The sequence below is a fragment of the Phyllosticta capitalensis genome (genome assembly GCF_038381095.1).
Source record: "Phyllosticta capitalensis strain CBS 128856 chromosome Unknown BKA78scaffold_7, whole genome shotgun sequence".
Taxonomy (NCBI): domain Eukaryota; kingdom Fungi; phylum Ascomycota; class Dothideomycetes; order Botryosphaeriales; family Phyllostictaceae; genus Phyllosticta; species Phyllosticta capitalensis.
In genome coordinates, this window is record NW_027117445.1 from 1,860,854 (window position 1) to 1,880,816 (window position 19,963).

The window sequence follows — 19,963 nt, forward strand, 5'->3', positions numbered from 1 at the left end:
CCAACTGACCTGGATGACCGCTGCTACTGGGATCCCTCACGTCGCACACACCTGGTTCCACGTACCCGTCACGTCGGTTGTCCGTATGGCTGGCTGGGGGGTGGGGTTCCGTCCGTTTTTTCTTCTTCTGCTTCTTCTGCCGGGCCCTGGAAGAAAGCATGTGGTCGTACTTGAGCTTCTCCCTACAGCTCTCGCCTTAACTTCAGACGGCTCAGACCCGTGGGCGCGTGCGAATAACAAAAATGTCGAGGCCACACACCTGTCGAATCGATCCAAACCACGATTGCGCCGACGAGCAACCCAGCCATAAGGCGTAACTTGCCGTCCGTTTTCACTATTCTGTCCTCCTCCGCGATAGGCAAGCCCGAGAGCATCAAGCCAGCAAGGCGAGCACACTTTGTTGGTGCCTGTGTGAGGTGGCAGGTCGTCCGTCGCACTTCATCTACGACCGTCGCGCTTGTTTCTTTGCCAACCGTCGGGCCATTTGTTCAGCTCCGATGTGCCGGTGTGAGATGCGGCTGGCACCAACTCTTGTCGTGGCTTGGGGTTGCACGCTGCAAGACCGGTTGTTGCCCGAAGATGTCACGATTTGTCGATGGGCAGTCAGCATGTGGAAAGAGGCATGTGTCAGCGCCGCCGTCGATGAGGACCCGAAACCCATTATCCAAACTCTGTACTGCAACAAGTCATCAAGCCATCGCACATGTGGAAGAAGCGAGTAATGATAAACAGTGGTCGCGAGGTGTTGAAAGCCACACGAAAGCGTGGCACGGTCATGGCGGTACTTGCCTGCCTAAAACTTCATTTGTTTTCCCGACAAGGAAACAGACGAGTGGTGGCAGACCGCCGAGAATCAGCACGCGGCAGGCGCGCTGCCGCTATTATGACGCGTCACGGCCTGGACGCGGCTGGGGGGCCTGGGAAGAGGTCGGCGGAAGGGACGGGAGCTCGAATCGAGGCCCTCGGTGAGCGTGACTGGAAGGTGGAAGAATTGATGATTGCGATCGCGACAAGCTGCGGGCGGGTGGATGCATGGCAGGCGTCATTAGCCGTTTTGACTCGCTGGGAGTCTTCAGTTTCGGAAGCGGATGGTTGGGAAGCATGATGTAAGATGAGCGAGGTCGTCGATGAGCTGCCGCGGACTCGACGTGGTAATCCTTGCAAAGGTCGGTGCCGCTTCGACTCAAACCCTACCCACGTGTTCATCACGTTGTCTAGCCAATGATGTTTGTGAAATGCCATCTTTGTCCAGAGTCGTTCAACTCCATCGACCTGTTGATTGTGGTCTCGCGGCTGGAGGTGTCGATACGACAGAGTGGCGAATGAGGACGTACCACGAATCAAGCGACGAGACGGAGCGAGTACGGCGTAGACAAAGTGATGCGTTTTGTCTTTTTTGCGGACCCAACCTCGCATTGTTTTCTCGTGTGGAACTTGCATGTACAGACGTCAATCGGAGCGACAGTTTCAAGGACCTGTGAATAGGATTAGTTGGCTGAGACTTTCTCTGCCATGGCCTCACTCGCTAGCGGTTTACGGTTGCCTTGGATGTGCAAGGAAGATTGGGTCCAATTGCCGCACGCTCAGGGCTAGCACCTTTGCTATTCCAAGTAGCGGCGGATAGTTCTGGAACAAGAGCTAGGCATGGAATACCGGTGTGCCACGGTGGAGACTGTACAAGTGATCGTGGCTTGCATCTTGCGTTGGGACTGTACGCTAACCGCGTGCCGGAAGTTTGCCTTTTGCTGGACGCAGCAGTCGTGTGCTCCGCCTCTCACCGGCCGAAGATGAGCTGACACAACCCATGTCGACACACAGATGCGATCGATTGCCACAAACGGTTAGCGGCGGAAGTGAGCCGTTGTTGGCAGGTGGTCGCTGTGGGGTGGGTCAAGGGTCGTGTCGCCCAAGCGGGGCAGACTATGGAAATGGTGCTGACGCTCTCGCCTGTACATATGTACTCGGTTGGCGCCTTGCGGCGAGAAGAAGACTGTCAAGGCACAGATGTTTTCGACCTACATCCACTAGCTCCCATGCGGGGCTTTGCTGTACAACACCTTGCCAGACTCATCACCGCCTCGCGGAGAATGCAAAACCGCTCATTGACCAATCAGGGTCGGAACTGTGCATCAATAAGGGGTGTGGGGGCGTAACCATCTCGTCATGTGGAATCTTCCGCTCGCACGCGTCCGGTACTGGTTCCAGCAACGTATTTCCGGTCCAGACGGAACAACCTCGACACAAAGTGTCAAGCGACACATCATCTCGGAAATGCAAGAGGGCAGAGCAAGGAACGCCGAACGAGGCATGACAGCGCCTGGTCGTTAAACGCGCGCCAGAGAGTGATGGCGATCGGGGGCGAGACTGAGATTGGATGGATATTGTAAATCCGAGGCGTTGAATGCTACGTTGTGTGGTGGGCCGGGGTCGGCAAGGTTGAGAAGTCGCGGCATCCAGCCTCGGCGAGGAAGAAGAGAAAAATGTCGTGCTGGGCAAGTCGCAGCCATTCGATTCGCTGCCGCGTGGCATGCGCAGGGGTAGAGCAGGCGGGCGGCGCAGACGGGGCGACGAGAGCCCATAATAATTTCACCAGTCTGCTGCTGCGCGGCGCTGCAAAGTTCCACGGGACGCGCCCAGGGCCGGGGCAAGCATCCATTCCATCAGGGGAGGCCTCGGTTCGCAGCGCCAGCAGCCCGATCGACATGGACAAAACTAGACATGCAGCGTGTCTTGCTAAAAAGTGCGAGCAAGGAGTCAGGGAGTAGTCGGAATATATTGCCAATGCCCGAGTCGGTGTCGGAATGATGTCGCCTGCATGCGCACCTGCACCAGGCCCTGGACCGGCAGCGTCTTTTCTCGCAGCAGGCGGCTCCCGTTGCTTTTGGCTCTGCTCGGCTCATGACGCACATCCTGGGTCGTCAGAACCCCGTATATCAATGAAAAATATAGCGACGATACATGACGCTTTCGGCAAAGACTTGATTGCCGGGTCTGCCGGGCATGCATCAGGCCGAATGTCCGTCTGCGCACCGCCCAGGGGTTCGACAAACGAGGTCGAGCGATCAACAGCAGAGGGGTTTGAGAGCGATGACCTGTCGCCTGGGGCAGCATGGAGCCATGGACATGATGCGTCGGTCAGCGTGAGACGGCACCCAGAGCTAGGCAGTCTCGTAACAGGTCACAGGCGAAGGAGGAGAGACTTCTGCATCGAGTCGGCGGCGTGGCGCGTCGAAAAGCGGAAAATTTCTTGCAGGACCGCCGGTTGCACTGATGGGGACAGGCGGTGATCAGCGTGCTACGGGTGGAGACTACTGGACAGGCTCGCGATACTTGTTTGGCGTTGGCTTCGTGTTCAGACCACTGCTCCGGCCGGTGAGCCAGGGAGCCAGGAAGCCCAGGGCTTCGGGGCCTGTCAGCCATGGGCACGGCCTTCTGACGCTTCGTGCCGCAACAGCAGAGCGAATACGGGCCGGGATCTACGCCGTGCGTTGGTGGTGCTGCTGCTGGAGATGGCCACAGTGCATCTCATGCCCTCTGTTGTCACGTCGTTCTTTGAAAAGTGAAGCTTCCAGATGATGATCGTCTGCAACGCGTTTGTTAAGTTGGTGAACATGGTCGACGGCTGATCGGTGTGCTGAAGTGAGAGTAGTGACGGCCAAGAGGAAAAATTTGGGTTTTTTTAGAGGGTACCGAGGGACCCCAGGAGGGAGAGGCGCGAGAGTTGTCCGAGCAGACGAATCTAGAACATGGCGTGGTGAGAGGGCGAGAGAAGTGGCTCCTGACGATTAGTCACCAGTACGGAGCTGTGCCAGCCAACCATGTCGGTTGGTTACATCGGGTCATGCCGTCTCCTCTCTCCATGTCCACCACGACACCTTCGAAACGCGATCTTGCATTCTCGCTGCGGAACCTGGCGGACACGGCGGACGAGCTTCCTGTTTGAGTCGTTCCGCTCGACCTGCATCATCGCCCGCCCACCCACACAGCCACGTTGCCGTTGGCCGTCATCTGCGCCTCCACCCCGTCGGTACGTCATGTCGATATTATTTTATCCATGTCCATGTGCAACGGCACCGCCCTTTCCATCCTCCTGTCAAGCTGCTCACTGCTGGCCAGGCCCCTGCAACCTTGGGTCAAAGTTTCTGCGTCCACCTCAGCTAATGCTCTGATTGAAACCATGGCCGCCCGGTTCCACTCTTGCCTGCACAACTTGCAACTCCTCCTCGTCGGGAGCATCTGCACGGCTCAACAGACCTGTCACATCACGCCCGTCGAGGCGCTGCAACCCCGGTCTTGAATCGTGTTCCTGGCCTCGCAGCTTCAGCGTGCGGTAGTGGTCGTTATTCACGTTGCGTCAGCCTGTCAGCAGCACACCAACTTTCCAGCTCCAACTCCTGGTCGCTGGTCGTCAGGGAAGCGACCAAGTCGTGCAGGTGCGGGGGCGCTCCAGATCCCAAGGCCCAATTGTGGCTCCAACGCTGACGATCGTCACCGGGAGATGGAAGAGCTAGGAGTAGCACGGCTAGAGAGGCGGCCAGGGGGTCGGCCTGCCACAACCCACACAGCTTGTGGTCTGTGGACCGGCGCTTCGGCGGGGTGTCGTGCTGCTGGGTCAGGGCTCTGCATGTGGTCATGGGTGAGAGTGTTTTTTCCTCGCTTTTCGCCTACAACATGGGCAGCGCCACACGACTCAAACTCGAGGAACCAGCTCGAAGCGACCCGCACTTGGCAAGGGAGCCGCCTGCAGGAAGACAAGAGACGAAAAAAAAAAAAAAAAAAAAGGGCCTTGCCGATGTTGTGCCTGGCCGCATGCTGATGCAGGCTCCCTGGATGCTCCAACATCCACCACTTGCCCAATCCGGCGTCGCTGCAAAAGAAGCTGGCTCATCCCGTCGCCATTTTGAGAGACGAGGCGGTTCTGCCACCATTCCGCCAGTTGAGCCAGTCACCGACGCATCAGCAACACAAAGTGACCACCAAGTGCATCCGGCGTCGTGCGGCTGGTGCGTCTGACAGGCCTCTTCCTCATCAACACATCACACTCGACGTTCGCTCATGTCCGTCTTTCGACAGCATTTCCGCCGTTTCATCCGTCTCCACACGCGCGCCCGCAGTCCCAACGCGAGCATGGGATGCCGGCGGCGGAGGTCATGGCCGCCCTGCGAGCTTGGCACTTGGGCCCCAATCCGCAAACACTTTACACTTCACAATTCGCACAATTCTGTCAATCTCCGCCGTGGCACGGCCGTTGCGTCTGGCCTGCATCACCAACAAGGCCCGATTCTGGCGAGGATGGAGCCGGCGCCAGTTAATTCTGGAAAGCCGCTAGCTCCATCGGTCCGCCAGCCAGCGAGGAGCCCCCCTGGACGGCCCATGGACCCAACGCAGACGCCGACAGATCGTTAGGCACGGCGGCTAAAAAAGATGCAGAGGCCCCTTCTCTGCACTCGCCTGCCGAGCCTTATGCGTGATCGTCCTTACTCGAACCAACGTCGTCGGCAGCCTAGTGCCACCCAGCGCCTCTGACCGCTGTTCCTCCAGCCACGAGCCCACCCTGTCCACAACCCCTCGACCTCGCTCCCACATCGTCATGCGGGACGGCCGTCTCAAAACGAGCCAGCTCGGCTCGTCGGTAGTTGGCTGACGGCGCCCTGTCTGCAGGTCTCGGCGCCCTCGTCGTCCCTCCATCCCTCCTACCACTCCACCAGGAGTGTTTTCGTGCCTTTGCGAGAGCCTAGGCGGCAAGGAGCTCCGTTGCGCCACGATACATATCCGCGCCATTGCCTCGCCGCCCGCGTTCCTGATTGGCCCACCACGATCATGATTAAAAGATCAGCCTGCCCTGTCCAAGCCGCCAGCCCGTGCCACACCGGCTACCCACACCCAGCTAGCTGGTTTGACGAGCACGTCTGCTGCCATCCCCGTAGATGGGATTTCCACTAAAATAATGGGCAACCTGGCCCTAGTCGTGACCCGCGAGTTCCACCGAGTACACGGCCCCAGTACATCCCACGAGCCGCCGTACACACTACCCACTGAACCTTGACACATGGAGTAATACTCTTGTGTCTGTCTAAGCTCCTCCGATCTAATAACCGTCTAGCTGCCTCACCCCCTGGTCCCCGTGAACACGTATTTTGACATCACTCCCATATATCTTTGCCATGCTCCCACAACATCATCACCGTCACCAAACATTTCACCTCCAACCATGAACGTCATGACATCACCTACAGCCTCGGCCTCACGGCGGGACTCTCGCAACTCTCACGGCCCTGCACCTTCTCGCATTGAGAAGCCCCGGAGCTCTCAAAATAGTCCAACTGGGTTGGGCAGACGGAAAACGACTACTGCTGTCAAGAGATATGTTACTCTGGAGGATCGATGGGATATGGTCTTTGGGTCTTCTGAGCCTCAAAACACGGAGGAAGTTCAGCCCACTTCTCGAACCAACGTCTCTTCTGCCAGCCGGCCTGTTAGCTGGCACCCCCTCTCAACCTACCCCTCGGGTGCTTTTGGCTTCGACTCTGCCGAGGACGTGACCAGCTCGGATTCGGCCTACCCAAGCCCTGCTTCTGGTTACGCTTCAGCTCCCGCCATGGCCTACCTGACGGCTCTAGCCGAGTGCAAGAAGGAGCAATACACTGTCCCTGGCCTCAGCGGTACCGGACCATCAGTCAACACATCATCTTATCCCCGTTACCAAGATCAACCCATGTCCGATCTGACCTTTTCGGCACCAAACTACACCAATTCCGTCGCACCTCCTACCTCCAATCCTCGCATTGAGTCCGAATCATCAGAGTTCCTCCCCATGGACGACACCATGAACGACGACTCCAAAGACTCGGATGATGTCCTCGTCGGCATGGGCCTTTACGACCCTCCAAACTACGAGTCCATGTTGACGTCGGGCTTCGGCAAAGGCTTGAAGCTCGAAGAGACCTGGCAGCCGCCCGAGGATGCCGAGGACGACAGCTCGGACGACGAGAGTGCCGACGAGCCAGCGGAACCAAAGGTCTCTTCTTCCCAACAGTCCAACAAAACCTCAAGCCAGCAATACTGGTCTCCCCCCACCACCGCTCAGCAAACAACCACCAGAGACGGCCTCCTCGGCGCCGACGCTGCCGTCTACATGAACGAGTGGTGGTACCAGCAACTCAAACGACCCACCCCTCACGCAACGGGCCTTGGTTACGGCTGGCTCCAGCAGGCTCAGTACTGAGCCATACGAACCACTCCCAAAATCACTCGTCTTGTTCGGTCGAACCGAGAATCATCACCATCATCACAGCATAGCGACGGCGTTTTTTGTTTGAATTCTTGTTGTTTGGGAACCCAAGAGCGCTTCTTCGTGTCACGAACACACGAATTCCTCGTCCACCAACGATGGGGGCAAACCTTACACCCCCGTTGGATTACCGTTTTTGTCTAGATAGAGATACCCCTAGCGCAGCACGCACGGCTGAATGCCGCAAGCAATTGTATACTTGAACCAAACCAAACCAAATCAAATCGCGGGCTACTACCGCCCTCCCCACCACCACCACCAACTCCACAACACCTGTCTCGCCTCTATTTTTGTCATGGTGGTGATTGTTGCCAGTGAAGCATGAAACTTGAGCCATCTCTTAGTCAGCCGCATCGGTGATCCTACCCGCCAGCCAACCCACCAGTCAATTTTTGGCTGTTGCGGAGGTACACAAAATCAAGAAAAAGAAATGAAGTTCGCCGTAGGTACAGTAAGCGACGGCCATCAATCACAAGAAACTCTCGGCCCCCTCCCCCGATTCCATCGATTTGCGGGGCGGCAGGGCAGGGCAGCTCAGGCATGTGGCAAGGTGAGTCACGCCGCATTCTTGCCAACGGGATGCTTTTTCTTTTTTTCTTTTCGCGCGAAAGGAAGGGCGAGGAGGACAAGGAGCAACGGATGCATGGATGCCCGTCACGGTGACGCGAGTATGTGGTTATGTATGTACATGGCATGGTTGTACACAGAGAGGGCAAGCAGGTGGTGCAGTAGCGTGTGAGACCCGGGATACGGGGTCTGTTGGACGTCATGGGTTTCCTTTTTTCTTCTTTTTTTTTTTTTTTTTGATTTTTTTCTGAGGAAGCGCTTTTTGGGGCGAATACCGAGTGCAAGGCTGATTGATCATGGTGAGGCAGGGGTTGAGGCGCGGTAGGTGGTCGAAGTTGGGGCATACATCTAACAACCACTCTAACAAGCTATTGCTCTCTAGAGTTGTACTTATTCAAGTCGAGGTGTTTGCATCTCCCTGTACATAGCTCTTCTGTGTGTACGAGATCAAGATGGATGGCCCTCCTGTGGGCCATGACTCCTGCCACCACCTCAAGCCTCGGAAGCATGCGCGCCTACCTACTCGATTCAGTCAAGGCCATGGCCGAGATGGGAAAGCAATCATGGTGACGGCACCGTTGCAGGCCGGCCGAGCCGGACGATCCGGGTCGCAGGGGAGGGTGGATCGAGAGAAAGAGAGAGAGCCGCAGGTGCAAAGGGCTGGCTGGTTGGCCAGGAGTTTGAGTTTGGTCGTTCCAGGCCGGCAGGAGAGGAGTCGTGTGTTGGTTTCAGCTCTGGTGTGTGTGTTGTTGATGATGGGGAACCAAGGGTGAGTGAGCAGAGAGGAAAGTGACATTGACGGGTCGGGACATGGCGAGCATGGGCAACCCTAGAGGCTAGGCAGGAAGCGAAGGCGCTAGTCGACTAGCGCCTGCCTAAATTCTGAGCTTATTCGTCGCTTCCTTTTGGATCAATTTTCGACATCGACAAGACGCACGCACAAACATCTCGAAACTCGACATGCCCAGACATCTCATCACGCCGTGGCGCGACGGCCACCAGCAGCTGCTCAGCTTGCGCCAAAACCTCTATTGGCGGGGCGACCTTGGCGACGACGGCGACGACCGCAGGCACGCCGCCGTCGATACGGTACGTTTCCGACGTGACGTGGGGTGTCGCCGAAGTGGATGGATGGGGCTGATGACGAGGGGAACACGGCCAGGTTGCTGCGTGGAAGAGGAGGATGCCGCTGCCACACGCCATCGAATCCACCGCGTCGCTTGTTGATGCGACACTGCATGATGAGTCTGGCGGGCCCTCTGCCCTGGCCGTCCGGAATGCCTACTGCGCTGCCTTCAACAGGTCCGTCGGCATCCCTCGCCTGACATGATGTAGTCCTTCCTAACCAACCAGGTTCGTGACGGGCTTTTGCGACACGGTCCAGACGTCGTTCAAGAAAATGAGCATGTACGACATGGCCGCCGAGCTCGACATGCCCACCAGCTTCGTTGAGCTGCGCCACGAGGCCACGCATGAAGACCTGCCCTCGCTGCGCCGTTTGCAAATGGCTGCCGACCAGGCCCTCGAATGGCTCTGGCAGCACTACTGGGCTAAGCTCGATGCGCCCGCTCAGACGTCACAGGATACCAGCACCACCACCACTCCTGACGCCCGCGCCGACTTGCACCGAATCCTGAGAGCCTATCTGAACAACAGGCGGTCCGAGATTCGCACCTCTGGCGCCTCAACTCATTCCAACGCATCAAGCTACAGCCACGACGCGAGTCGCGCCATTGCCTCATTGTGTCAACAAGACGCCGCCCACGCACCGGGTGCCTTGGTGTCCTTGCTTCTGGATGACCGGTTGATCGTCCCGTCGGACTACCAGTATGTTTTTGTTTCCGCCCGCATGTCCTGGACTAACCCCCTGGCCAGCATTTCTGAGCCCCTGGATGGAGCCTTTTTGATCTGGGACCCCGTCTTGTGCGCCCTCGACGGCGACCTCTACCTCGAGGCCTTTGTCCAACACGCCGTCGCCATTCTCGCGTCTGCGTCGACGGTCGAGGCAAAGCTGGATCCGTCCAAGGCAGCGATCTTCGAGTGGCTCCGCCACATTCTCGTCGAATTTTCCTTCCAGGACCATGTCATGCGCAGCGTGCGGGCCTTGGCCATGACATGCTGCATGGCCCAGCCGGCATTTTGGTGCCGCAAATTGGCAAAAACCCTTCTCATCGAGGGTGACGATGATTTCCAAGACGAGTGGCTTCCCATTCTCGAAGCCAGTCTGCCTGACACCCAAGGGTCCCCTAATGACGACAACGCGGAAGCCAGCATCATTCCAGCTGGTGGCCTTGACGGTGTTCCGCCCGCCGCCGCCGACGAGGACGAGGACGAGATGCAAGACATCATTGCGTGGGTTGCACGCCCGGCTGTATCAAACTTTGCTGACGTTCGAGCAAGTAGTCAGGCGCAACAACAGCCTCAACCACGGCTGCAAAGGGGCTGGGAAAAGTGGAAAGCAAACTGGCAGCCGGCGCCCATTGGCTTGGTTCCCACCTGATTGATCAACGGTCCGCGACCTCCGAAATGATGACTGCGTCAAGTCAAGAGTCGCGATGATGCCGCGTGGGAGACTCTTCATGCTGCACGTCGTGCGTATGCCTTGATGCGTTGACGCCGTGCCACAGTACCTCAGCGTAGATCCCTGTCGGGACGCCCAGCCCGCCGTGACACCTCGCCGACGCTTAATTCTGACGGGCACAGCGATGGCGCCAAAAAGAAATGGCTGCAGGCAATCGAACAACTGCCGATATGTAGGAGCACTGCTGACTTTTGATCTTTTCTTTCTCGTACATGCGTCGCATCGTGTCACGGCAGACAGACCAAACAATTCTCACGCAACACAATCACTCGGCATTGTACCTGCGGCACATCGACACCTGCAGCCCCGTCAGACTCGCAGCAGCAGCAGCAGCACGGCGGCGGATGCAGATACGAGGAGCGATTTGGAGCCGTTTGGTATCGGTCGGCATGAGGGCTGGAACAGTCCCAAAGGCCCGTCAGCCCGTCACCTCGAAAAAAACAGACATGTCTGGTTTCCCATATGCTGGCGATGCGATATGCGATATGCGATGCGGAAGACTCCCAAAACGTCAGTGACGAGCGACGGACATGTCACGAAAACCGACGGCTGGCATATTGCATGTCTGCTGTGCCTTGGTGGTCAATCGGTCGGCTGGTCGGTCAGCGCGCAACCGGCTCCACGCGAATGAGAGGAAAAAGAAAGGAAAAAACCAAGTGACGACCTTTGCGGCGGAGCAGTGCGGACCTTGTCGTCGTCGATAACTCGACTTGTGCAAACGCCTCGCCCACCACCCCACCACTTTGCTGCTGCTTGCCTGTGGGACGGGCCGTGAGAGGCCTCAGCGCTGCTGCGGATGCTGCTTATTACCCCACTCCTGCTGCCATGGTACACACATACAGGACGAGGACGTGCGGACGTACATGAACAGCACTCTTACCGCCCATTTGTTTGTCGTCGGTTCTGTCGCATTTGCTGTTAACACACGACACCGCCGCCGCCGCCCTGCCGCCAACGCCAATGCCGCTCACTACATACTGCTGGGGACAGACTGGCCTCACAACTCGCCCCCATACATAATTCGCCGTCTATCCCAGACGCAGGTATGCGCCGCCGCTGCCTGCGTCCCACAATCCAATGCACCGGTGGGCTTTCCCGACCATTCGCACACTCGTCGGCTATGTATGTGTGTGGCCTTCCTGCTGCAACCGACACCACTGATGGTCCTCCCAATGACGGCCGATGATCGAAAATACCGTTGCCTGCTCTAATCTTGCTCTGCATCCACCCACCCATCCAACCCGCTGGCTACACACCCACCTTACATAGGAGCCATCTCCCTACGCATACACCTCCGTAATTACGTGCGTTGCGTCGCGTTGCTTCCTCCGGCTTTACATAGCACGCACGGCTGGGCTTGGCTAGGTTCTGTGGCTCCCGTTGTCCGCGGTTTGCCATGCCACCCATCCACATACATACATAGACACGTAGAGACGTCCGTCCAGCTGGGCACCTTGTCTGCCCTTTACTTTGTCACGCCTGCCTTGCCCACAGCGGCCAGTTGGAGACCGTAGTCACAGCAAGCATAATCACCAGGTGGCGCTGTGTTCCTTCTACTTACTGACCTACCTACCCAGCCAGCTACCCAGCCAGCTAGCTAGACCAACTTCCCAGCCAGCCTAACTACATAGCTGATTGTCCGGCCCGCTCGACCTTTTAGGATGGACGTGTGCGCTGTGCGGTTGGAGAATGGGTGATGGGTATGCGCTACTTGTCCTGCTGGAGTGCTTTTGCCTTGTCTGGTAGCTGGTGTGCGGCTTTTGCTCGATGACTGTGACGCGTTTGGCTGGTGGCTGGCAGGCAGGTGTAGGTGCGCTATGTGACCATATATTGCACACGTACCAAGCCTCTGCCGCGTCCTCATGTGCGAGTCTAGCTCAGACTACCTACAGCAGCTAGCCAGTCGGCCACACTCACTTTCATCCATGCCAACTCAGAGCCTCAGCCTCCAAATCCCAAGATAGAACAAACATGGCAAAATCGAGAGCATTCCCTCAACAACGCGCCAAAGACACAGCCTCCCAAGTCGTCTGTCTCTGAAGGGATATTATGTTGCATTAACCAATAGAGAGCAGGCAGTAAAAATCCGTTTATCACCGCCCCCTTATCTTATCGTTGTCCATCTCCGGCATCGCTGCATGGCGGGCGTTTCTTGGCCTGCACTCGACGACATGCCGTCCTTTCTCCACCACTCTTTCACCAGCATCAATTCCATTCATCGAGGGAGAGGACTTTGTCTGGAAGTTTTTGAGTTTGGACGCTCCTGCCGCTGTCACAATGGACATTCCGGCGGCGGCAAATGTTCTGGGGACTATTGGGGCTGTAAGGCACTACTACTTTTTGTTTGAAGCTGGATGATGATGAAGATGAGGATGTGGGGCTTTGCTGATGCGGGTTCTTGTGGCAGGTTTGCTGGTCGGTCCAGGTATATATGGATTTTCCTCGTCCGTCTGTTGTCATCGTCGTGGTCCTCCATCCAAGCAAAACCCAGAAAGCAAAAATTAAAGAAGAAAATCCACAACATGCATACATCTTCCATCTCAGCACGCCAACCCTCCCAACCCACTCCGTCTCTCAACCTTTCCTCCCTCACAGCACACCACCGCCCTACTACCTTCCTTCGCACAAAACGTCGCATTCCACTAACTCCGCATCCATCCACAGCTACTCCCCCAAATCATCATCAACCACCGACGCCACCACGCCGAGGGGCTGCAGTCGGGCATGATGGTGCTGTGGGCGTGGGCGGGCGTCCCGCTGGGCGCGTACAACATTGTCCGCGGCTTCAACGTCGCGCTGCAGGTGCAGCCGCAGATACTGATCGCCTTGAGCTTGCTCACTTGGGGCCAGTGCGTGTATTATCAGCGGGTGAGTTCTGCGGGGAATTTCTCTCTCTCCACTTTACCTTGCATGATACGTCTGTTTTGGTTGTCGGTGTTGGTTTTTGCTTGCTTGGTGAGGTGGGTGCTTTGCGAGAGATCTGTTGGCAACGACGAGGCTGTGGTGCTGGGGAGCGTGAAGGCCTCCTGGAGCAATTTTCCTGTGGGCTCCAACGTTCGAGTCTTTCGGTGTTGGGGTGCTTGGATGCTCCCTCCCTATGCCTACGCATCTTGCTTTGGCATTCCAAACACCAGAGCCATGCCAACAGACTCTGGCACCCAAACTGAGGACTCAACTTTTCTCCCGCCCCCCTTGCGGCTTTTATGTTAGAACCCTTTCTCACACCCCACCTCACCAGAACAAAACAATCCCACAAACGCTGCTCCTCGCGCTGCCCCTCGCGCTCCTCATGGGCGGGACGCAAACCGCCATCATCCTGCTACTCCGCCACTATCTATCGCGCACGACGCTCGAGCACACCAACCCATCCCACGCGACGGCGCACACGTGGCCGCTGCCGCTGCTGGCGGCGCTGGCGGCGCTGCTGCTGGCGCTAGGCGTGGGCCGGCACTACGTCGACATCTGGCAGCACCGCAGCGTGCGGGGGATCTCGTTTCTATTCGTGGGCATCGACGCCGCCGGCGACGTCTTCAGCGCGCTGAGCATCGTGTTCCAGAGCGAGGTCGACGTTGTCGGGCTCGTGGCGTACGCGCTCGAGTTTGTGCTGTGGATGGGCGTGTGTGCGTGCGGCGTTGCTTTTAATTTGCGGCCTGCGTGGCTAGAGGGCAAGAGTAGCAGGACGAGGCGAGAGAGGGATGGTGATGGTGGTGGAGAAGGCGGAGAGACTGAAGGACCCGACGCCTCCCCCTCTTTCGCAGTCGCTTCTGGCGTCCACCACGGCCACGGCGTCGCTGATTCGGAGGTGTCAACCGGGAGCATTGCGCTGCACCGTCTTCCCTCTTCGACGTCCGTCTTCCGGACGCCGTCGAGCGAGTTTGCCGACTCGGGAGCGCGGTCCAGGGCTGCCGTGAGCGGGAGGGCTTCAGTGAGTGCTGACGGGTGAGGGGCTAAGCGTGCACATTTTGAAGATTGATAGCCAGATGAAGGGATAATTCATCTCCTCTCCGTTGACATGCGTCAAAGTGTGATGGCTCTGTGAGCATCGACTGTCAGAAGACATCAGTGAGCCTCATGGTGGCCGAACCGTCAATGCCGAAGGGGGGAGAGGGAAATCAGGAAGACCCGACTTGGAACACAACCTGAAAAGGCCGCCAAAGATTGAAAAGTCCAGTGGGCTTACGGGTCTTGGTGGTAGCACATTTGGATTCGTGGTCGCCAACGTCAATCACTACAGGACCTTGGGGCCCACCTACCTAAAAACCATAAGCACCATTTCCCGCCGAGTGGTTGCGTGCCACAGACGCCAACGAGAGGAAGGAAACGGGCGGTCTTGTTGTACACATAAAATCAGTGCAGCCAACTTCTCTTTGCGCCTGTCGCCTCTCAGTACACGGCATTTTCAAAGTCATGGTGGCTGTTGGCATCCTGTCAGGAGAGCATAGCAGCGTCGTTCAGAGTGTGCTGCTGTACTCGGGAGAGCAAGGTGGGACGGCATCAACGCATGACATGGCGGTCTGCCTCGATTCTTGGTGATCGTCATGATATTGTACAGGTCGTATCTACACATCTCGAAATCTAGAGCATCTTCTTTTTATACGCCCGGTACGCCTTCCACGGCAGCTTCCAATCCGTGGTGCGCAATGACGGCTCGAAAACGTCAAAGTCGACCTTTTGCAACCGGTCCAACCACAGCGCCGTTGCCACGGCCGGCATGAGCACGCCGAAGCCCTTTTCGACGTCTTCCAGCTGCGCGGCGACGCCCTTGCTCAGCTGCGCCGTACTGTAGCGGTGCTCCTCCTCATGTGCGTGCTCAAACTCGTGGTCGACCTCGCCGCCTGCCCGCAGGTTGTCCAGCATCGCCCGCGCTGTGATCAAATGGTCGTTGGCCCGCGTCGCTACGGCGAAGACGGCGTCGCGCAGCCCCGGCGCTTCGGCCCCGTGCCGCAGCACTTCCTCCTCTTTGACGCCGTTCTCCGCCATGACATCCAGCGGCAGCAGCACCGCGCCCTGTCTTTGTGATCCGCCGCCAAACTCGGCTTGATTGGAGTGGTGGTTTGCCGGCGGGGGAAAGGCGACGAGCGGCACGCCGCGCAGCACGGCCGCGATGCCGACGGCCTTGCCAATGTGCGACGCCAGGTGGTCCACCGTCACCGAGGCCAGCGGCACCGCCTGCAACGTCAGATACAGCAGCGTCGAATACGTGTTTTCGGCGTAGCGTTCCAGTGCCGCCAGGGTGGGGTACGGCGGATTGCCCAGCGCCTTTTCGCGCTCGTTGATGACCCGGAGAAACCACGACTTGCTGAGGCCACCACTTCCAATGCCTTGTGTGTGGAGGGACTCGAGAGCGTGGGCGAGGAGCACGGCGACGGGTTCTTTGGGTGGGTTGCCGGAAAGCGCGCGTGTGACGGCGTCGCGCCAGAATTGCATGCGCATGCGACCGACGGTGGGATTGGACGTGGCATCGGCGATGCGGGCAATGTCAATATTAAAGGCGCGTATGGCTAGATATGCGGTGCGGGCAGACGGAGGGACAAAAGTTTGCAGCGTGAAGGAGGGCGAGTCGTAGGTTCTGCCGGCGTGTCAATTGAATCCGGGGAAAGTGTGGAGAGAGCTGGATCGACCGACCTCAACAAGTTGGAGCAGTAGGCCAGCGCTCTGTCCTTTTCAGCGGCCGAAGCCACGGTTGTAGAGCCGTCTGTTGTCGCTGTCGCATATTGTCTGCGGCAGGCATGGCAAATGTGTGGCCGAGAAGCTCGCCATGGCAATCGAGATGGTGGGCGGACGGCTTTCATGGAGAGATGGACGAGGTGGAGGTGCTCAGACGGGGCGGCGACATTGCGGACGAATTGAGGTGTAATGGCCATCCTGAACGAAGCCATTGGATCATCGACGTCTGCACTGACGTCGCCCATCTAATCTAATCTAAACCAAAACGCCAACGCGTCAAGCCATTCGGTCCCGTCGCGTCTGCCAAATTCCATGTCCGCATTCGCCGCCGCGCTCGTCTCCACGACACCACTCCACCACAAACTGTCGACATGAGTCTGCAAAGCTTGGACGAACGCCCTGCCAAGAAGCGCCGTTTCTTCGTCGAGGACGAGCCCGTCGACGACAGTACTCTCTCCTCGGTTCCAGACAAGATTGATGCGGTCCCTGAGCCGGGCCAGCATGTCGAGACCGTGGGGGAGGCTCCCGTTGAAAGTGATGCGTCAAACACCGCCTTCGATGCGGATTTGTTTGCGTCTTTCGTCGGAGAACAAGTTCCAGATTCCACTTTGAAAAAACTGCAGGAATTGAGCGTGAATGACATACAACGCGGTATGCTCCACAGCCTTGACGTCGAGAGTGCCTCTGACATGTAAAGCAATCAACATCTATCTCGATGGCACCTGGAAAGACGCCCAGCCTGCTGCTCCGGCGTCTGCGAACCGCTCTCTTGATGCTTTTGCACAACGCAAAGCTTCTCCACCCGCACAAGCGCCACAGACAGTCGACCCTGTTGTGGGACCGTCTTCGCCAACGATGCCCGAGAAACGATATATTGGTGCCTTTGGCGTGGCAGGTTGGGCAACAAAGAGTGGGGTTGGCCTCATTAAGCACGGCGAAAAGGTGCACATTGAGCGCGCAAAGATTGGCCAAACATACAAGACGGGGCGAGGTGGCCGCAAGATTTTGAGCAAGCGCCAAGATCTTATAGTCAGGTTTACCAACACGCGCGGCGAGGAAGTGGGCCGTCTTGAGAGTGAATCGTCGGCCTGGATAGCACCCTTGATCGACCAACACGTCTGCAGGTTTGAGGGAACTTGTGTGTATGCCCCTGACATGCTACGCACCAGCGAAACTGTCTTTCTACAACTCCGTGTCTACTTGTTGAAAAGAGTCTTTCAGGCGGGTGGATTTGTCAAGCCAGAGGATTCCAATCGCGAAACGTCGATTTTCGAGGCCCAGGAGAGCCAGGAGGAGCGCGACCTTCGCCTGCGCCAGGTTGCCATGGTGAAGCTTTTTGACGAAATCAACCTGCATCCCTCTCGAGCCAACGCGCAGACGTCAAAGCACAAACGACAGGGGCTGCTCAAGGCTGCAGAGTTGGCAGAGGAGCGAGAGCAAAAAGGCACCCCCAACTCCAGCTCCAAGACGCAAAAAGGCCAAGAGCCGGACCCTTCATCTCCACCGTCGGACGAAGCAGAAGACGGACAGGAGCTTGAGCAGGATCAGTTGGACTCGCTGTATAAAAAGGCCCAGTCGTTTGACTTCAACACGCCCGAAGCCGAGCCAGCCGACACCTTTGCCATGAGCCTCCGGAAATACCAAAAGCAGGCCCTGCACTGGATGATGAGCAAGGAAAAGGACCAAAAGTCTGACCACAAGGAGCAGTCGATGCATCCGCTGTGGGAAGAGTACACCTGGCCGACGAAGGATGTCGACGACCAGCCATTACCAGTTGTCGCGGGGATGCCTTTTTTCTACGTCAATCCGTATTCTGGAGAGCTTTCACTCGACTTTCCTGTGCAAGAACAAAACTGTCTCGGTGGTATTTTGGCGGATGAGATGGGTCTCGGCAAGACGATTGAAATGCTCAGTCTGGTGCACTCTCACACTGCCCCAGTCGCCAGCAACGGCGTCAAGGACCTCCCCCGCTTGCCCAAAAATTCTTCGTCCGTTGTACCGGCTCCCAAGACGACGCTTGTTGTAGCGCCCATGTCTTTGCTGGCTCAGTGGCACAGCGAGGCGGAAAAGGCCTCCAAAGAAGGGACCATGAAGGCGATTGTCTACTACGGAGCAGAAAAGGCTGTGAATCTACAGACCTTGTGTGCCGACGGCGTAAACGCTCCGAATCTCATCATCACTTCTTATGGAACCATACTCTCCGAATTCAACCAGGTGGCGTCACAAGAAGGCAACAGGGGCTCTCACGGGGGCCTCTTTTCGGTCGAGTACTTTCGCGTCATTCTCGATGAGGCTCACTACATCAAAAACAGGAAGTCCAAGACGGCCAAGGCATGTTATGAGATTTCGGCAATCCACCGCTGGGTCCTGACTGGAACTCCAATTGTCAACCGCCTCGAAGATCTCTTTTCTCTCGTCCGGTTCCTCAAGGTCGAGCCATGGTCCAACTTTTCATTCTGGAAGACCTTCATCACGGTGCCGTTTGAATCGGGCGACTTTATCCGCGCCCTCGACGTGGTCCAGACGGTGCTCGAGCCGCTGGTCATGCGCCGAACCAAGGACATGAAGACGCCCGAGGGCGAAGCTCTGGTGCCTCTTCCGCCGCGCACGATTGAGATTGAAGAGGTGCAGCTCTCGCAGGCCGAGCGCGACGTCTACGACTGGATCTACATGCGGGCCAAGCGGACGTTCAACACCAACATGGAAAACGGCACGCTGCTCAAGAGCTACACGACCATTTTTGCGCAAATCCTGCGGCTCCGGCAGAGCTGCTGCCACCCGCTGCTGACGCGCAGCAAAGCAGAAGCCACGGCGGAAGACGACGCAGCCAACGCGGCGGAGCTCGCCAACGGCCTCGGCGACGACATGGACCTGGACGCGCTGATCCAGCAGTTTGAGGCGCAGGCCGACTCGGGCGAGCAGGACGCCAGCCGCTTCGGCGCCCACGTCCTCAAGCAGATCCAGGCCGAGCAGCATGCCGAGTGCCCCATCTGCAGCGAGGAGCCCATGGACGAGCAGGCCGTGACGGGCTGCTGGCACTCGGCCTGCAAGCAGTGCCTGCTCGACTACATTGAGCACCAGCGCGAAAAGGGCGACCTCCCGCGCTGCTTCAACTGCCGCGAGCCCATCAACGCGCGCGACATCTTTACCGTTGTCCGGCACGACGATGACGACGACGAGGAGGAGGAGGATGAAGATGAGCAGAGCATCCCCCAACGCAATGGCGGCACCAGCACGCCGCGCCTCTCGCTCCGCCGCATCAACACATCCACAACCTCGGCCAAAACCGACGCGCTCCTACAGCACCTCAAAGCCGCACGCCGCGCCTCGCCGTCCCAAAAAACCGTCGTCTTCAGCCAATTCACATCCTTCCTGGACCTGCTCGAGCCCGCCCTCAGCAGCGCGCGCATCCCCTTCCTGCGCTTCGACGGCACCATGTCGCAGCGCGCGCGCTCCGCCGTCCTCGACGCCTTCAACGACACGCCCTCGTCCAAGCGCGACCGCGGCACCGTGCTCCTCCTCTCGCTGCGCGCCGGCGGCGTCGGGCTCAACCTGACGGCCGCCTCGCGCGTCTTCGTCATGGACCCGTGGTGGAGCTTCGCCGTCGAGGCGCAGGCGATTGACCGCGTGCACCGCATGGGCCAGACGGCGCCGGTCCGCGTGACGCGCTTCGTGGTGAGGGGTAGTATTGAGGAGAAGATGTTGCGGATTCAGGACCGCAAGAAGTTTTTGGCGAGTAGTCTCGGCATGATGAGTGATGAGGAGAAGAAGGGGCAGAGGATTGAGGATATTAGGGAGTTGTTGAGTTAAAGGGGGGGGTGCGTGGTGGCTTTGTGTTGTATTGTGCTTTGCTTTGC

General features: G+C 57.9%; 11 protein-coding genes across 11 annotated transcripts; 7 read left to right on the top strand and 4 right to left on the bottom strand.

Annotated features, from left to right (window-relative positions):
• Positions 1 to 806: 806 nt before the first annotated feature.
• On the bottom strand, positions 807 to 1,666 carry BKA78DRAFT_170122 (uncharacterized protein). The gene is made up of 2 exons (XM_066883217.1): positions 1,595 to 1,666; positions 807 to 1,475 (listed from the first exon to the last, which is right to left on the bottom strand). Exon 2 carries the CDS (start codon positions 1,438 to 1,440, stop codon positions 892 to 894), a length of 549 nt encoding a protein of 182 aa, XP_066742931.1. The 5' UTR covers positions 1,441 to 1,475; positions 1,595 to 1,666; the 3' UTR covers positions 807 to 891.
• A 288-nt stretch (positions 1,667 to 1,954) lies between these two features.
• On the bottom strand, positions 1,955 to 2,724 carry BKA78DRAFT_319496 (uncharacterized protein). Its single transcript, XM_066888861.1, has one exon. It carries the CDS (start codon positions 2,527 to 2,529, stop codon positions 2,071 to 2,073), a length of 459 nt encoding a protein of 152 aa, XP_066742932.1. The 5' UTR covers positions 2,530 to 2,724; the 3' UTR covers positions 1,955 to 2,070.
• On the top strand, positions 2,666 to 3,382 carry BKA78DRAFT_170130 (uncharacterized protein). The gene has a single exon (XM_066883218.1). It carries the CDS (start codon positions 2,802 to 2,804, stop codon positions 3,285 to 3,287), a length of 486 nt encoding a protein of 161 aa, XP_066742933.1. The 5' UTR covers positions 2,666 to 2,801; the 3' UTR covers positions 3,288 to 3,382.
• A 670-nt stretch (positions 3,383 to 4,052) lies between these two features.
• On the top strand, positions 4,053 to 4,570 carry BKA78DRAFT_319499 (uncharacterized protein; the record flags this gene model as incomplete). The annotated part of the gene is made up of 1 exon (XM_066888862.1): positions 4,053 to 4,570. A coding segment is annotated over one exon (245 nt), but the record flags the coding sequence as incomplete, so codon positions are not given.
• A 1,507-nt stretch (positions 4,571 to 6,077) lies between these two features.
• BKA78DRAFT_170136 (uncharacterized protein) lies at positions 6,078 to 7,439 on the top strand. Its single transcript, XM_066883219.1, has one exon. The coding sequence runs from the start codon at positions 6,212 to 6,214 to the stop codon at positions 7,223 to 7,225; it is 1,014 nt and encodes a 337-aa protein (XP_066742935.1). The 5' UTR covers positions 6,078 to 6,211; the 3' UTR covers positions 7,226 to 7,439.
• Positions 7,440 to 8,311, bottom strand: BKA78DRAFT_170137 (uncharacterized protein). Its single transcript, XM_066883220.1, has one exon. The coding sequence runs from the start codon at positions 8,200 to 8,202 to the stop codon at positions 7,654 to 7,656; it is 549 nt and encodes a 182-aa protein (XP_066742936.1). The 5' UTR covers positions 8,203 to 8,311; the 3' UTR covers positions 7,440 to 7,653.
• Positions 8,312 to 8,818: 507 nt separating this feature from the next.
• On the top strand, positions 8,819 to 10,358 carry BKA78DRAFT_354570 (Las1-like-domain-containing protein; the record flags this gene model as incomplete). The annotated part of the gene is made up of 5 exons (XM_066891752.1): positions 8,819 to 8,947; positions 9,021 to 9,160; positions 9,212 to 9,685; positions 9,734 to 10,210; positions 10,262 to 10,358. The coding sequence occupies 5 exons, from the start codon at positions 8,819 to 8,821 to the stop codon at positions 10,356 to 10,358; spliced, it is 1,317 nt and encodes a 438-aa protein (XP_066742937.1).
• A 103-nt stretch (positions 10,359 to 10,461) lies between these two features.
• On the top strand, positions 10,462 to 11,186 carry BKA78DRAFT_170141 (uncharacterized protein). The gene has a single exon (XM_066883221.1). It carries the CDS (start codon positions 10,564 to 10,566, stop codon positions 11,068 to 11,070), a length of 507 nt encoding a protein of 168 aa, XP_066742938.1. The 5' UTR covers positions 10,462 to 10,563; the 3' UTR covers positions 11,071 to 11,186.
• Positions 11,187 to 12,510: 1,324 nt separating this feature from the next.
• On the top strand, positions 12,511 to 14,535 carry BKA78DRAFT_170164 (PQ loop repeat-domain-containing protein). Its single transcript, XM_066883222.1, has 4 exons — positions 12,511 to 12,761; positions 12,847 to 12,864; positions 13,104 to 13,307; positions 13,678 to 14,535. The coding sequence occupies exons 1-4, from the start codon at positions 12,717 to 12,719 to the stop codon at positions 14,380 to 14,382; spliced, it is 972 nt and encodes a 323-aa protein (XP_066742939.1). The 5' UTR covers positions 12,511 to 12,716; the 3' UTR covers positions 14,383 to 14,535.
• A 405-nt stretch (positions 14,536 to 14,940) lies between these two features.
• Positions 14,941 to 16,282, bottom strand: BKA78DRAFT_269985 (Squalene/phytoene synthase). The gene is made up of 2 exons (XM_066885508.1): positions 16,065 to 16,282; positions 14,941 to 16,008 (listed from the first exon to the last, which is right to left on the bottom strand). Exons 1-2 carry the CDS (start codon positions 16,229 to 16,231, stop codon positions 15,015 to 15,017), a joined length of 1,161 nt encoding a protein of 386 aa, XP_066742940.1. The 5' UTR covers positions 16,232 to 16,282; the 3' UTR covers positions 14,941 to 15,014.
• Positions 16,283 to 16,489: 207 nt separating this feature from the next.
• BKA78DRAFT_345268 (SNF2 family N-terminal domain-containing protein) lies at positions 16,490 to 19,916 on the top strand (the record flags this gene model as incomplete). Its single annotated transcript, XM_066890483.1, has 2 exons — positions 16,490 to 16,757; positions 16,804 to 19,916. Exon 2 carries the CDS (start codon positions 16,962 to 16,964, stop codon positions 19,914 to 19,916), a length of 2,955 nt encoding a protein of 984 aa, XP_066742941.1. The 5' UTR covers positions 16,490 to 16,757; positions 16,804 to 16,961.
• Positions 19,917 to 19,963: the final 47 nt, after the last annotated feature.

Excerpts from the sequence above, each read along its gene's own strand:
- BKA78DRAFT_170122 (XM_066883217.1), bottom strand. The coding sequence starts at position 1,440 with ATGCAAGTTCCACACGAGAAAACAATGCGAGGTTGGGTCCGCAAAAAA.
- BKA78DRAFT_319496 (XM_066888861.1), bottom strand. The coding sequence starts at position 2,529 with ATGCCACGCGGCAGCGAATCGAATGGCTGCGACTTGCCCAGCACGACA.
- BKA78DRAFT_170130 (XM_066883218.1), top strand. The coding sequence starts at position 2,802 with ATGATGTCGCCTGCATGCGCACCTGCACCAGGCCCTGGACCGGCAGCG.
- BKA78DRAFT_170136 (XM_066883219.1), top strand. The coding sequence starts at position 6,212 with ATGAACGTCATGACATCACCTACAGCCTCGGCCTCACGGCGGGACTCT.
- BKA78DRAFT_170137 (XM_066883220.1), bottom strand. The coding sequence starts at position 8,202 with ATGCCCCAACTTCGACCACCTACCGCGCCTCAACCCCTGCCTCACCAT.
- BKA78DRAFT_170141 (XM_066883221.1), top strand. The coding sequence starts at position 10,564 with ATGGCGCCAAAAAGAAATGGCTGCAGGCAATCGAACAACTGCCGATAT.
- BKA78DRAFT_170164 (XM_066883222.1), top strand. The coding sequence starts at position 12,717 with ATGGACATTCCGGCGGCGGCAAATGTTCTGGGGACTATTGGGGCT. Across the intron at positions 13,308-13,677 it reads AGTGCGTGTATTATCAGCGG|AACAAAACAATCCCACAAAC; the intron begins GTGAGTTCTGCG and ends CCACCTCACCAG.
- BKA78DRAFT_269985 (XM_066885508.1), bottom strand. The coding sequence starts at position 16,231 with ATGAAAGCCGTCCGCCCACCATCTCGATTGCCATGGCGAGCTTCTCGG. Across the intron at positions 16,009-16,064 it reads TACTGCTCCAACTTGTTGAG|AACCTACGACTCGCCCTCCT; the intron begins GTCGGTCGATCC and ends ACACGCCGGCAG.